This window comes from Opisthocomus hoazin, chromosome 30, assembly GCF_030867145.1.
Source record: "Opisthocomus hoazin isolate bOpiHoa1 chromosome 30, bOpiHoa1.hap1, whole genome shotgun sequence".
Taxonomy (NCBI): Eukaryota; Metazoa; Chordata; class Aves; order Opisthocomiformes; family Opisthocomidae; genus Opisthocomus; species Opisthocomus hoazin.
This window is the reverse complement of record NC_134443.1, coordinates 3,828,946-3,844,075: the sequence shown is the minus strand read 5'-3', so window position 1 is coordinate 3,844,075 and position 15,130 is coordinate 3,828,946. Positions and strand designations below refer to the sequence as shown.

Genomic DNA, 15,130 nt, shown 5'->3' with positions numbered 1-15,130 from the left:
CACATCTGCAGGGCCTGGAGCTGACGCCTTGGTGAAAAGGTGGCACAGCCAGAGCTGATGCATCTGTGGGCAGCCAGGAGCAGGGCTGTGCACATGTGGAAGAGCCCTCCTGTCTCATAAGAACCCTGCGCGGGCTGGGAACACCCACGCTGCTTTGGTGCTGACATTGAGCTGCACCAACGGCCTGGAGACGCTCCTGGTCCCTCTGCGGACACAGCCCCCCTCTGACAGCTCTCTCCCAGTGCGTGTGGGGCGACAAGCAAGAGGCCACATCTGTCCTGGGAGTGGGGCAGGTTGGACAAGGAGCCTTTGGGCTACTTCATCCCCAGGGGCAGCTCCTGGCCCACAAACCCGAAGTAAGAGAAAGACGAAAGACACCATCTGCTCCATAATCATTGTTTGTAGAAAACTCAGCCTAAGAAAATGGTAACCCCTAAGTCGCTGGGTAACCAGAGCTCCACTCCTCATATGGCTGAGCCCGGCCAGGGGCTGCGTGTGCTCGGCCCCGGGCCCTCCGCTCCACCTGGGCACAGTACTTCTCAGGGATGCCGGAGGCTCTGCAGAGAATTATAGAATCATAGGTTGGAAAAGACCTCTAAGATCACCAAGTCCAACCATCTGCCCAACACCACTATGCCTACTAAACCATAGCCCAAAGTGCCACATCTACACATTTTTTGAACCCCTCCAGGGATGGCGACTCAACCACCTCCCTGGGCAGCCTGGTCCAATGTCTGACCACTCTATCAGTAAAGACATTTTTCCTAATATCCAATCTGAACCTCCCCTGAGGCAACTTGAGGCCATTGCCTCTCGTCCTATCACTAGTTAGTTGGGAGGAGACCAACACCTGTCTCACTACACCCTCCTTTCAGTAGTTGTAGAGAGCAATAAGGCCACCCCTCAGCCTCCTCTTCTCCCGATCAGGCACCCTGTGCTATGCTGGGGCCAAGCTTTAGGACCATGGCCCCAGAGTGGATCCTGTTTGATGAGGATGCAAAGGAACCTGTGAGGCAGCCCAGGGGTCAGGAGATGGTGGGAAGCCAGGAAGGACTTAGGGACATACAGAGAACCAGGGCAGTAAGTGGCCACTGGCAGCACATCACCTGAGCTCCTGAATCTTCTGCTGCTTGAGCTGGGTGATGCGCTGGCTGCGCTGGCGAGCCTCCTCCTCCAGCTGCTGGCACTCCTCGAAGGCGGCCACACGCTCCCGTGCCAGCTGCTGCTGACGGTCCCGCATCTGGCGCCGGATGTCCTTAGCGTGGGCGCGCTGCAGACCTGCCCTCTGCGCCTCCTTCGCCTTCTCCTTCTCCATCTGCTCCTGCTGGGCCCTGTGGGAGAGCTCGGGGCAGATGAAGGGCCCCGCTCCAGCCCGTGAATGTGCTGATAACCTGCCCATGGGGCCTCGGCCAGCAGCAGAGCCACCCGGCAGCCCTCACGGCAGCCCCCCTGCCACCGCGTCACCGATCTCGGCCCTGTTTCACAGGGCAGGGCCCAGCCATCTTGCCAGTGAGCTCTGAGCACCATCCCTCTCACCTGAGGATCCTCTCGAACTCCTGGCGGTCCTGCTGCACCTGCACGGCCATGCTGTGCTCCCGCTGGGCAATCTGCTCCAGGCGGTTCCGCTTCAGCGTCTGCTCCACCTCGGCCTTCTTCTGTGCCGCCTCCTTCTCCCTGCGCCGCCATTCTCGCTCGGCAGCCTCTTGGCTGCGCTTGGCCCTCAGCGCGTCCTGCCAAAGGGGGACGGCAGTGACGCTGGAGGGGCTGTGGAGGGCTTCTCTCAGAGAGGAGGTATGGAAGCACTTGACCGTGGTTTTGCCTCTGTCCCAGCACTGCTCCAGGACATCACCTGGCTCCAGGTGCCAGTCCAGTGCTGCAATGCCCCAGCAGATCCACCACATCCAGGAGAGCTCCCACTTTGCTGGGGTGGTGACAACGAAGGTGGTGAGACAGAATGGGAGCACATCACGTGTCAGCAAGCCACTCACCTGCTCTGCCTGGTGGTCCTGGGCCCTCTCTTGTGTGGCCCTCAAGCGTGCCATCTCTTTCTCCTTCTCCCGACGGATTCTCTCCTGCTCAGCTTCATACTTGGCCTCACGCTCCTGCGTGGGACAGAGTCTCATGGCAGCTCCCTGCAGCACCTCTGCTGCCTGCTGAGCCTATGCCAGTGCTGCACACATTCAGTCCTGTTACCATTTTCTGCCTCTGGTACTGCAGCACTTGTTCATCTGCCTTCCTCTCCTGTTCGCGCTGCTCCTCCTTGCACCGCTGGTTCTCATCATTGATGTGTTTAATCTCAGCCTGGATTTTCTTCTGTTGCTCTTGTCTCCGCTCCAAGTCCTGACAATGGTGCAGAGGGTCCAAGGGTTGTCACACAGGGTGCTCCCTCTGCTCCTCCCCATGTGCCTTCCTGAGGGCCCACCAGCACGGTCGGGGCAAGGAAGGGCTCAGCGGCTCAGGTCACTTTTGAGGATGTCCCAACTTCCCCAAGAGACCAGAGTTTTAATTCTGGTAGCTGTTCTCTCCACAAACCAAGTCTGACTTACCTAGCACTGGGTCACCCTTCCAACAAACTGAACACCTAACTCCAGCCCCCCCTGGCTCCCTGACAGATCACAGGTCGCACCTTCAGGTCCTCCATCTTCAGCTGCTCCAAGTACTCCAGCAGCTCCTGTGCCTCCTGGGCCCGTTGCTCGGCTCTCATAGCCCGCTCCTCCGCATTCTGCTCCATCTGCTTCACAAGCTCCTGCCTCCCTCTGGAAAGAAGAGAGCGGAAGGTTTCACTCCGGCTCCGTCCCACTTTCAGGAGCCGAAATGTGGGCATGGACATCGGGTGGTGTGTCTGCTGCCTTGTGCTGCCTGGTCCAGTCGCTGTGACTGGGGGAGCACGCTGTGGTGCGAAGCCAGCAGCTGTAGCTTATCCCAGCTCCTGCACAAGGCCTGGGAAGAGGATAGATGCCTCCGCAGTGAAGAGGGACCCTTCTGCAAACCTGATCAGATCCTGCTTCCTCCTGCACTCCAATTCCTCCTGCATCTCACTGGCCTTTTTCCTCTCCACCTCCATCATCTTGGCCAGGCGCTTCTCTTCTTCCTCCAGCTCTTTTGTGATGAGCTGCTTCTCGAGGATCTGCATGTCACGGATCACGTGGCACTTGGCATCGAGGATCAGCTGTGGGGACAACAGGTCTCCCTGGTCTCTGAGCCAGACTTGGCAGTGGCAGCAGCAACAGGCACACAGACGAGGAAGAGGAAAAGCGAAGGACAGGAAGACCTCGGGTCGCAACAAGCAGAGCAGAATTTAGGTCTAGTGTGGCTAGGTGAAGGTCACGGGGGCTCTCAGCAGCCTGTCTGAGCAGGCAGCTCAGGCAGGTCTTGACATCTGCAGGAGGTCGTGTGGTGATGGGTGATGCTGGGGAAGCCCCTGGCCTTACCTTGCTGAACTCCTTGATCTCATCTTCCTGCTCCACACGCAGCCTGCTCGCCCGCTGAACCAAGTTCTGGGCCCGCTCCTGCTCCTCCTTCTCTGTCTCGCTCATCTTCCCCGTCTGCTGCTGCAGGTTGGCCCTTTGCTTTGCTATGCTCTTGCGCTCACTCACAGCCTCCTGAAGGGACAGGCAGGGCTGCTGAGAGCAGGACGTTGTCCCGGGGCAGCCCCGGGGGGCTGAGCCTGGCGAGGGTGCTGCGGGGCAGCCTGGTCTTGTCCCTGGCACGGGCCGATGGGCACGGCAGGCTCCTCCAGCCCTTGCACAGGGGCTGGGTAGCCCCTTCTCATGGCCCTGTTAAGACTCCCACCCCACTCCCTTTTCTGGGTGGCAGAAATGCAGCACAGAGGCTTAAGCACAGCCCCCGGGGTCACTGCAGGCTGTGGGAGCAACCAGTGTGGGATTGCTTCCCCACCCACGACGAGGCAAACCTGGGGACCCTGCACAGCCCTTCCTGGGCTGAGGGATCGGGGGAGATCCCGGCACCCAGCTGTGCTGCCTCTCCTGCACGCTGGCTCCGGTGACCCCTGGCCCAACTGGCGCACCAAAACGTGGGTGAGGGAGAGGTGACGGGGGTGGCCCCTGAGCAGAGTTCCAGGGACAGCCCTGGCTAGCGTGTCTGTGACCCACAGGTCAGCTCTGCTGGGGTGCATCCACCTCCACCCACAGCCCGAGACCCGTCAGCAAGCAGGGAAAAAAGGGGCAGGAGGGCAAATGCCTACGAGAACAGCTTCCTTCTCCGCTTTGAGGACTGCCAGCTTGGCCTCACGCTCCTCCTTGGTCAGGAATCGAGCTGCTTCTTTAATGCGCTGGAAATCCTCCTGGCCGATAATGAGGGATGCTTCTGGATTCTCCACAGGGATGCTGGGCACACAGAGAGAGTGGTCAGTGTCATGGAGTCTCCGACAGCTCCCTCCGATCCCTGTCCCGCTGCGGTCCCTGCCTGGCCGTGGAAACTGCCTGGGCTGCCCACAGTGGGGTGGCAGGAGCTCTGCGGCCAGGAGTCACCCGAGAGCAATACAGGAAGCACCTGAGCTCTGGGGACCCAACTCTCCTGGTCAGGGGGAGGAAGAAACACAAGGTGCAGTGAAAGTGGCACCTGGCTGTGATGCACGGGGGGACAGGATGCTCATCGAGGCAGCCAGAGGCCTCCGGAGAAAACCCCAAAACATTCAGCATGGGCCTAGTCAGCCCCAGTAAAAAACATCAAAAGTATTTCAGTTCGCCTCGACTTTCCCAGCTCTCATTTGGGAAAAATCTGACCTCTGCCCTGACCTCTTTCCCAGCGGGACACGCTGCTCCTCCCTGCTCCCCCCAGACCGACTGCCACTGCTAACTGCGCTGCGTGCCGCATCAAAACCTCTGTTCCACGCGGACGGAGTTTGGAGAACAGACGCTGCCGTTTCACCCTGTTTAGTGACAGTCAGCCCACTCTGGCTCCAGATCTGCACAGCGCAGCTCGGCTTTGGCTCCGCTGCTCCAGGAATCCACCCAGCACGAGACAAGGAAACGCTGCGCTGCCCAAACACGGAGCAGCCTCTCCCCTCCTGGCGCTGGCAGGTGTCCCTCCAGCCGTCACCCTGGCTCTGCAGGACAATGCCCAGCCACGAACTCTGCCCATTACTCATGCTGTGGTTTAGAGGAAATCACCGAAGCTCTTGGTGCCCCCATTTCCCCACTTGTAAAAATGTGGATAATAATATGGGGCTGTTTTCCAGAGGAGTTGTAAGGAGTTAATTACTCTTTGTATTACTCAGATACCATGGTGACGCGTGTGGTGTAGGAGCGTATATTAACCAAATGCATAGAGCACTTTGAAGATGTTCAGGACTAAGAATTTACTCATTATTATTGTGTGTCACCTTTCATCCACCCTTGTGAATATGAACAGATACCTGCATAATGATCGTTGGAGAGCTGCATCACAACATCGGATTCCAGGACACTTTAAAGAATGGCTAATGGTCACAACGGCACTAATAAATGTAATGATACAGTGGCCACTGCTTTAGTCGTCCCAGTGTTTGGGTGACCAGCCTGGGATGTCTAGGGCCTGATTTTCAGGAATTAAACCAGCACAAACAGTTTCCATTAGCTTCAGCTGGAGCTGTGGCCATGCAACACATCTGGAAATTGCCCCTCAGCTTTGTCAGCGGGGCTAAATAAGGTGAACATACAAAACCAGTACCGGCCTCCAAAGCCTGAACCAGCCTCGAAAGCCTGAACCAGTGCCTCTGTGCCATTTCACTCTCTGCAGAACCCAAACCGTCCACGGGGCAGGTGTCACGTTTTGCAGGGTGTAAGAGCGTTACATGGAGGTTCAAAACAGGAAGTGAAGACGAACCTCACACTGAGCGACAACTGCAATGAAAATTTCGGGAGGTCAAAATGAGGCTAAATGGGAGCTGGCTGGGATAATGGCCCTATTCTTGTCTGTGTGCTGCAGGCTTTTAAGGCAGTGTAGTAATTAGGGCCAGGGTTCTTACAGTTCAGCCTCGCTTATAAAATATCCCTGTAGAATAACACGCAGCTCCCGGTGTGCAGGGGCTGTAGGCGATGCTCCACTGCCTTTCTCACACCGGGCTTTTTGGTACTGGGGCACGGGAGGCACTGTTTGGTACGTCATGGGGGGACTGTTCGGCCCAGAAGGAGCTTTTCCGGCTGCTGGGAAGGTTTTATGTTGCTTTTCACTGGTTCTCGTGATGACTCAGTGCCTCTGTAAAACGCCCAATGCCCAGTGCTTGCCAGCGCTCCACTGCCGCCCAAGTCAGGCGTATTGGAGCGCTGCTGCCCATCCCTCCTCCCCTGAGATGTCCCAGCAAATGGTGGGACAAGCTCCACGCACTGAGACAGTGCTGTGACAGATGTGCAGGGTCCCAAAAGATCCTCAGAGCTGCCACTTGGGCACAGACTTACACAAGGTCACGGATGAAGTCCTTGGTGATGAGATGAATGGTCTTGGGCTTGTGCCTGCCAGCAGGCAATGCTTTTGGGGCAGTCTGCACATCCCGAAGGATCACAATGGGGCTGCTAAAACGTGACTGCTGCAGGCTCTGCAAGAAAGGACAGCGTTTCCTATGGCTTTCCTGCCACTGCCCCATGCCCAGTTCTCTGCCCCCAGCTCCTGGGCACAGAGGTGCTCCGGACAGGAGAGGCCCCAGGTTCCTGTGAGCTCGGGACACTTTCTGACCAACACCCTCTCGCACCACCAAGACCAGTGAAGGTCAGGCACAGGAAAAGTTTTTTGCCTGAGCAGCCCCAGTTCCACAGGCCTGGTGAAGACATGGGGAGAACCAAAAATACCCCTACAAGCACTGGTTTTACTATAAAAATGTGGGCATCAGTCTCTCACCAACACCTGAAGTAAACAATGGGCTGATGGCTGTTTGGTGAAGGCGAGACCTCCCAAGTGCGTGCTCAAGCATCATCTCAGCTGTCTGGAACCGATGGCAGCTGCCCCCCCCGCTCACCCATGGCCAGCGGCACCTCTGCCCTGCTGAGCCCACGGACTCTGGAAAAAACAGACTAGACTGACCCAAACGCCCTGGGGGCTGGCAGGGGGGTCGTGGGGAGGGCGAGGCGGGGACAGCTCAAGGTCTGGCCTTGCAGGGCCATCAGCCGGCACTGGGCAGACACCAGTCCTCCCAGTACAGCCTGGACCGGTGCCGGCCCTTTGCTCAAGCCGAGAGTGCCACCTAGTGAAGCATCCCCCGGCTGCGGGGGGACCCGGGGTCCCCCTTCGCACCCCCGGGCAGGGCAGGGCAGGGTGCCTGCCTGCCCCGGGGGGGGGGGAGCCGCCGAGGGATGCTCCGAACACGCGTGGGGCCGCCCCACGGGATGCTCTGAGCGGGCCGGGGGCCTCCCACGAGCAGCACGAGGTGTCCGGCCGCCCCAGGAGAAGCCCCGCAGCACCGAGTGCCTTCAGAGCAGACACCGGTCCCCGAGCACAAGGGGCAGCCGAACGGGAGGGTCCCCGGCCGAGAGACCCGGGCCAGGTTCCCAGGCCCAGGGCGGCTTCCCCCAGCCCAGCCAGGCACAGGTTCCCACGAGACCCTCGCCCGGGTCAGGGAGCCGCAGGAGCTGACCTAAGGCACAACACAGACGTGTGGTTGCCCCTGTATTTCTGTTTACTAGTTCAGCTTTAAAACCCTGAGCTACTACTGGAACAAACCCTGCAGCTGGCTAGGCGCTAAGCAGCTCCCTGGGAACTTGCTGCCAGCAATATTTCCATTTCACGGGTCTGATGGCCCCGAGCCACGGGCTCTCCCGCAGCCCAGCAGGGTAGGTACCAGCGCAGCTTCCCAGCCACTGCAGGCCCCAAGTGTGAGCTGTTGAATTAATGGGTTTGGCACTGAAACACCCGTGCAAACAAAGATAATAGCGTTATTCACTGCAACCAGCTCACAAGTTGTCCCCAAAGCCAGGAGAAGCCCTTGGAGTAGACCTGGATTAATCTCAGGGAACTCAATTAACACCCATATGAGTGTTACGACATTTTTATCTAACTGCCTCGGAGATAACAGATCATAAGCCTGCCTGGGGCTCCTCAGCTCGCAGGGTGTCCGAGGCACAGGGCCCTGGCAGCCCTGGAGCAGGTCTTTTGCCGGGAGCACTCCCAACCTCCTGCCCCACAAAGCAAACCATCCACGCAGCCTCCAGTTGGGAGCAGAGGTAATCTTCATTACATGCTTCCTTCCTCTCCTCTGAAAAGCCAAAGGGTTTTGGCAAGTCTCTTCAGACAGCTTTGTTTCAAGTGGTAAGACCCCGGAGAGTAAATTACAGCTGCAAACACACCCCCCCACAGAGGGACGGGTGCCTTGAACACAGCACAGTCCCCTTGCGGCAGCCAGCCACCCACTGAGGCCCTGGTGGAGAGACCCCCAGTGTTTTGTCGGCCGAAGAGACAGCAAGTGTGAGATGGGCCAGACTCTGTCAGCATCCAGCCTGGCCCTTGTACCTCAATCTCTGTCGAAGACGACACGAAAGGTGGGGAGAGCCAACGGCTTCAGCCATGGGGCGAGCACCTGGGAGAGTCAATAAAGGAGGTGAGGGAAGCAGCAGTGGGGGAAGGATGTCCAAAACATCACCCTTGTCTGGAAAATGCCATCATCCGTCTTGGTGACAGCGGCTGCAGCTCTCCCCTGGGCTCTCCTGCAGGAGCTGGGGACAGCCGAGGGACAAGCGCAGAGGAAGCAAGCCTTTTCCTTACAAGACGGGAGAGGAAAGAGCTGTTGCTCTCTGTTTATCTCCTCTCTCAACAGTCAGGGCATCCGGCCAGGAGGTCAAAGACCTGCTGCAATTCTGCCTCGTCTCCAAGGGGACCGATTTTGTAGCTCTCTGATGAAAGTCTAAATATGTTGGCAATGAGCTGCTCTGGAAGCTTCCAGTCCCTGCTCCAAGGACTCTCTATATACCCACATAAAATAACTGCTGTCTAACACACAGGCCCCGTAACGCCAGCTCCTCTCCTTTACCGGGGTGTTTCACCTCCTGAGCCTCCTTTGTCTCAATGAAATTACCCTGTGAAAAGCAGAAGTGTGTGGCGAGGAGGACAGAGGCACACACAGCCCCAGGTCCGCTAGCTGTGGCTGGCTCCCGTGAGGTGGGGGGGGGATTCCGCACACTCCCCAGAGGAGCTGAGCGCTGGGCTCCCACAGCAGGGCAAGGAATTATGAGCGCAGAGGTGGCAGGGCCCAGGGGGGCTGGTGAAGGGTGAGAGATGGCGTCCCTCACCCGGTAGGTTTGGGGGACAGGGACCACGGAGGCAACATGGCGGAGAAGAGCCACCGGCGAGCGAGCTGGTGCGGACAGGGTGGGAGGAGGCCCAGCAGAAGCAGACGGTGCCTGGCCCAGGGCTGGGCAGGACCCCAGTGCCACGGCACCCTGGGCAGGACGGGGCTCGCTGCGGCGTGGGGAGATGCCGGCCCCCCGGCCCCGCCACGGCCCTGCCCAGTGCAGGCGGTCGGTGGTGCCCCTGGTACCCCGGCCCCCTTACCCGGCTCTCCCCGGACAGCGTCTCCTCCGCCGCGGTGCTGCGGGCCCTCCTCCCGTCCCGGCAGCCGGGCTGCCGGGGGTCGTCGCCGGGGCGCGGGGGGGCGAGGGCGGGCTGCGGGGGGAGCGGGGCCGCGGCCGGGCTGCGGCGGCGGGGCGGGCGCGCGCACATGCGGGGCCGGGCCCCCGCGCCGGCGGAGGCCGCGCTCACCATCCCGCTCCGGTCGGCGGCGGCCCACCGTCGCCATGGCAACGACCGCCTCCGCTCCCCTGGCAACCGCCGCGCGGGCGGGGGCGGGACCGAGGCCGCAGGGCCGCGCTGGGCGGCGGGAGGCCACTCTATGGTGGGGGCGTGGGGGGGGGGGTGGGGGGGTGTGTGTGTTAACCCGCGGGCTCACACGGGCCGCGCGCGCGCCTGTGCGCACCGACGGCTGAGGCCCACGCGTGTGCGCGCGAGGGGGCTCGCCCGGCCGGGCGCGCGTTTGTGCACACGGGCGGTCTCACACGCGCAGCTGCGCACGCGTGGGGGCTGGCGCGCGGAGCCAGGCGGATGCGCCCGTGCAGCGGCAGCACACGCTCATCCTGCCTGCGCGCGCCACGCCCTGCCCGGCCACGGCCCCCCGTGACCACTGCCCTCCCCACGCGGGCCGGCAGGGAGCCGGCGGCGGCTGCCCCGCCCACCAGCCCCGCCCCTCCCAGCCAGCCCCGCCCCCTCGTCCCTCGCCCCGCCCCCTCGTCCCTCGCCCCGCCCCTGCTGTGGTGCGAGGCAGTGGGGTCCCCGCACCCCCCCGGCCAGGGTCCCCCTGCTCCCCTCCAGCCCGGGGTCTCTCCGCTCCCGGGGGCCCCCTGCCCCGGCGGGAGCCGCCACTCCAGACGAGCCTTCTCCCCGTCACGACCGCCCAGGCCTGGAAAGAACAGGAACCGTTTATTGCGGTGGGGTGGGGGGGAGCCCCCCGGCACAGCGGCGGGGCGGGGGGGGCACCACGGCCCCCAAGGCACTGGGGGGTGCGGGCGCAGCAGCGCGGGGAGCAGCGTGGCAGCACCCCCGCCCACACCCTGCATAATAATAATAATAAAAAAAGACTTTGGTCCTGGAAATACTGGCAGGGGGGCGGGCGCCCGGGCCGGGGGGGTACCCGGCTGGTCCGCGGTGGGGCAGGGGTTAAGGCAGTTTGGGGGCCGGCCCCGGGGGGCCACTCGCAGGCAGGGCACGGGGGGGCCATGCCGGGGGGGGGGTGGGGGGGGACGGCCGGATGCTCAGAGGATCTGGCGGGGCATGCCGTAGCCGGTCATGCCGGCCTGCGAGGCGCCCCGGTTGGTGCCCATCTGCAGCCCGATGACGCTCTGGCCCTCCTTCAGCTTGTCCTCGGAGAAGACACGCCGGTTCTCCTGTGACTTCCTGCAGGGACAAGTGGGCATCAGCATCCCCATAGGACCCCATGGCCCGGCACCCCCCCCAGCACCCACCACCTACTTGGGGAACCAGTTGGGGTCTCCCACGAAGAGCCCGTCACCCTTGGCAACAGCCAGGCTGCCCAGGTTCATCAGCGTCCTCTGCACACACGCCATGTTCTTCCCTGCAAGGCCCCAGGAAGGCTCGTGTCCATGCCCATCCCTGTCCCCATCCCTGTCCCGGCCCCCTGCTCCCAGCCAGATGCTCACCTTCCCACAGATCAACGGTCTGGAAGATGTCGGTGGCGGCAATGCCGTAGCGCTCGGCCGCCTGCAGGAACTGTGAGATCTGCTCCATCTGCTTGAAGGCCATGGCAGACGCCTGGATCTTGGCCACCGGCCCCTGGCCCCGCGGGTGCAGGCTGTTGATGAGCCGGCACAGCACCTGTCCAGGAGGGAGCCAGGGCTCAGGTCGCGCGGCGCGGTGGACCCCCACCCCGGCCGGCCCCGGGAGTACTCACGGTGCCATCCTTCAGCCACTGCTGGAAGCCGTCCCTGCCAGGTGCCGGCTGCGCGACATCCCCGCCACACTGCGCCAGGATCCACCGCACCAGCACCTGCTCCAGCTCCGGGTCGTACTGCCGGTCTATCTTCTGCTGCACCTCCCGGCTCAGGCCGTACGACGGTCCCCGGTTTGCCATGCTGACGGCAGGGGAGGGTCTGCAGAGATTGGACCCCCATCAGCAGCTCCAGTGGCACTGGAACATCCAGCATGGGACGGATATGACCCCATGCCTGCAGTGACGTGGAACCCCTCGGGGACAGGGGGTGACAGCAGGCACAGTAGCTGCTCCCCAGCAGTGTGGCAGAGCCCCATCCTGCCCAGCCAGGCCGCCTCGACGTCCGGCACACAGCCTTATCGCCCGTGCCAGGCGCTGTCTGCCCTGCCCTGCCCTGCCTGCTTCCTGCTCAGCAGGCCCGGAGCGGGCACTGGGTCCGTGCCCACCCGAGGGTGACAGGACAATTTGGCCCTGGGCAGGGCGGGCAGCACCACGGCCCCTCAGCACCCCCCTCCCCCAGCCCTGAGCATCCCTGTCCCTACAGCTTGGCCCCGCCACGCGTGCAGGGACTTGGCAGGTGCTCACTGCCGGTCGAAGCTTGTTTGCGAAGCTCACCCGTTTGCTCAGGCCAGGTGCCAGATCCGGGACCGGCCTGGGAGTGCGGGGCCCGGAGCTGCCGGCAGCAGGGCCCCCACCCTGGCAGGGAAGCCGGTGCCCGGTGGGCCCTCTGGCCAGGCGCCGTCCTTGCCAAGGCGCCTGCGCTCAGCACCCAGACCCAGTGCCACCCGTGCTGGGAGGGATGGAGGTTGTGCGGGGTGCCCATGCGGGGACATGAGCAGACCAGTGCTGCCCTGCCCACGCAGACAGGGTGCTCCAAGCCCTGGGGTGGTCCAGACCCCCTCCGCCCACCAGCGACGTGGTGGGCAGGCAGGGCTGCCCCAGCCATGCATCACCTCCCGCGCCCAGTCCTGACTTTTGGGGGGCACCCCGGCACGCAGGAGCATGTGCTGCTCCCCCCAGGGGTATGGGTGCCCCCACCAGCCATGGTGCTCCCATCCCAGCTGGGGACACACGGCGGCTGCCAGCCAGCGGCAGCCCAGCCCACACCTGGGGGGGACCAGGCTCAGTTTGGGACAGAGCTTGACCCTGCCATGTGCCTGGCTTCAGGCTTGGGGCTCCTGTCAGGAGCAGCCAAGCGACTGCCAAGGGAGCAGCCAAGGGACAAGCCACCCTGGCTCATCGGGACAGGAGGAAAATCAGCCCCAAAGCCCTGGGGAAGCCGGCGGCAGCAGCAGGGTAGCCGTGCAAAGTCTCAGTGCTGTGGACACCCCGCAACTGCAGACTGCCCCAGGCCAGCTGGGCGTCCCCCCAAAGCCATCGGCTGCCATGGGGGCTCCCCGGGGTGAGGGCTGGGGTGCGGGCAGCCCCCGCAGGGAGGGAGCCGTCTTCCCCGGAGCGTGGGGAGTGCCCGGCTGGGGGCCAAGCCGGTTGGGAAACAAAAGAGGAGCTGAAATTGGTGCAGACAGGGCTGATTTCCCGACACAGCTGGGACTTGCCCAGACGGGAGGGGAGGGCCAGACCCAGCCCAGCTGCGCCACTGCCACGCCGGGGACCCCACGGGTGCCACGGGAGGGGGCTGCGCCCAACTTGGCCACGGCACAGCCACCCTGGGGACCCCAAAGCATCCTCGGGGGCAGCGGGGAAGGGACCATGCCCAGGCTGGCTGGGATACGGCCAACCTGGGACCCCCCAGGCATCCCTGGGGCAGCGGGGAGGGGATCCCAGCTGGGATACAGCTACCCAGGTGTCCCCAGAGATACCCTGGGGACCCCATACGTCTCCTAGGGCCAGCAGGGAGGGGACCATACCCAGCCCAAATGGCACCAAGCCACCCTGGGGATCCCATAGACCCCCCCAGCACCAGCAGGGAGGGGACCCCAACCAGCACAGGGCCACCCTGCGGACCCCCGAAACACCCCGGGGGCAGCAGGGAGGCGACCGTACCCCGGGCACGGCCACTCCGGGGTCCCCAAAGGCCCCCGGCTGGGACACGGCCGCCCTGGGGACCCCGCAGGCACCGGCGCAGGGAACCGCAGAGAGGGAACCGGACCCAGCCCGGCCAGGACACGGGCACCCCGGCCGCCGTGCCGGCTCCGAGGGACGCGGCCGCGGGACGGACGGGCGCCCGGGGCGGCGGGGCCGGAAGCCGCACCCGGGTCCCGCTTCCCGGGCGCGGCCGCGTGTCCCGGCGGCCCCGCGGGCGCGGCGCCCGGCCCTGCCCGGAGCCGTTACCCCGGCGGGGCAGGGGCGGCAGCCCGGGGGATCGGTCCCGCTCCGGGCCCCGGGGGCAGCGCGGCCCCGGCCATTTTAGGGCAGAGCGGCCGATCCCCGTCTTCATTCCGCTCCCGGGTCCCCGTCCCCACCTGCCGCCCGGTGCCCGCGGGCGCTGCCCGCTGCCCGCGCCCCGCCCTACCTGCGGCGCCGATCCCGCGGTCCCGGTGCGGCAGTGGCGGATGCCGCCGCCCGCGCCCTTTTCACGGCTGATGTCAGCGCAGCCGGGGGCGGCCCGGTACCGCCCGCTCCCGGGGCGGGTCCGCTGGGCCGGGACCGCGTCGCCACCGCGCCCCGGGCAGCCCCGCCCCGCCCGGCGGCTCCGCGGGGAGAGGGCTGCGGGCCGGGCCCCGATGGACGGGGGGCCGCGGTGGCGGGGGGACACAGGGGCTGTGTTGGGGTCAAGGCAGGCGTGGTGGCAGGGGGACATCGGGGTTTTGGTGGGGACAGGGTGGCTGCGGTGTCAGGGGACAGAGTGGCTGTGGTGGGGACAGGCTGGCCGTAGTGTTCGAGGGGCATCGGGGTTTTGGTGGGGACAGGGTGGCTGTGGTGGGGACAGGCTGGCTGTAGTGTTCGAGGGGCATCAGGGTTTTGGTGGGGACAGGGTGGCTGCGGTGGCAGGGGACAGAGTGGCTGTGGTGGGGACAGGCTTGGCCGTAGTGTTCGAGGGGCATCGGGGTTTTGGTGGGGACAGGGTGGCTGCGGTGGCAGGGGGATATGGGGGCTGTGGTGACCATGGTGGAGCCAGAGCCCAGCACGGCGGCAGTGGGGGACAAGACTGTGACGGCAACAGGGCCCAGCTGTTGCAGCAAGGGGTCACAGCAAGGGGGATGTGGTGGTGGGGACCACCAGGGCCTGGCCATGATGGCAGGGGGGGGTCCTCAGCACCCGCAGTGTCCCTGGCAGCACAGGGAGGGATGATGGCGCTTGCACAAGTCCCGTCTCCATGGGAAGCACAACCAAAACAACAAACAAAACCTTGGCCCAAAGCCACCGGCTGCCTCCAGAACGGGTGGCAGGGCCACCAAAGCGGCGTCTCCGCAACTCCACCCACCCCTCAGCACCCAAAATCTGTCCCGGGCTCAGCACCCACTCTCCCAAGTTAGCCTGAGGTTCCACTGCCCTCCGGAGCGCAGTTGTCAGGACATTATCGTGGTGAGGACCGGCCTCAGAGTGTCCCCCATTCCTCCCCTCCAGTGTCCAGTGCCCCTCCTGCACCCACGGTGACACATAGCGGGTCACGTGCTGTCCCCGTCGTTCCCCATACTACCCCCCACCCGCGTCTGGGGTGTCCCCAGGGGATTTCTGGTGGGGTTTCCTGTGGCTTTGGTAACGTGGGTGGGGGACACACAGATGAGGTGACCAGGGCAGCAG

General features: G+C 63.7%; 2 protein-coding genes across 2 annotated transcripts; both read right to left on the bottom strand.

The window, feature by feature from the left end:
• Window positions 1-363: 363 nt before the first annotated feature.
• Window positions 364-10,696, bottom strand: CFAP45 (cilia and flagella associated protein 45). Its single transcript, XM_075445284.1, has 13 exons — window positions 10,558-10,696; window positions 9,899-10,378; window positions 9,478-9,812; window positions 6,399-6,535; window positions 4,205-4,346; window positions 3,432-3,602; window positions 2,991-3,169; window positions 2,627-2,756; window positions 2,194-2,340; window positions 1,989-2,102; window positions 1,537-1,730; window positions 1,107-1,331; window positions 364-557 (listed from the first exon to the last, which is right to left on the bottom strand). Exons 1-13 carry the CDS (start codon window positions 10,694-10,696, stop codon window positions 434-436), a joined length of 2,517 nt encoding a protein of 838 aa, XP_075301399.1. The 3' UTR covers window positions 364-433.
• TAGLN2 (transgelin 2) lies at window positions 10,380-14,005 on the bottom strand. The gene is made up of 5 exons (XM_075445162.1): window positions 13,899-14,005; window positions 11,387-11,585; window positions 11,136-11,310; window positions 10,948-11,050; window positions 10,380-10,872 (listed from the first exon to the last, which is right to left on the bottom strand). The coding sequence occupies exons 2-5, from the start codon at window positions 11,564-11,566 to the stop codon at window positions 10,731-10,733; spliced, it is 600 nt and encodes a 199-aa protein (XP_075301277.1). The 5' UTR covers window positions 11,567-11,585; window positions 13,899-14,005; the 3' UTR covers window positions 10,380-10,730.
• Window positions 14,006-15,130: the final 1,125 nt, after the last annotated feature.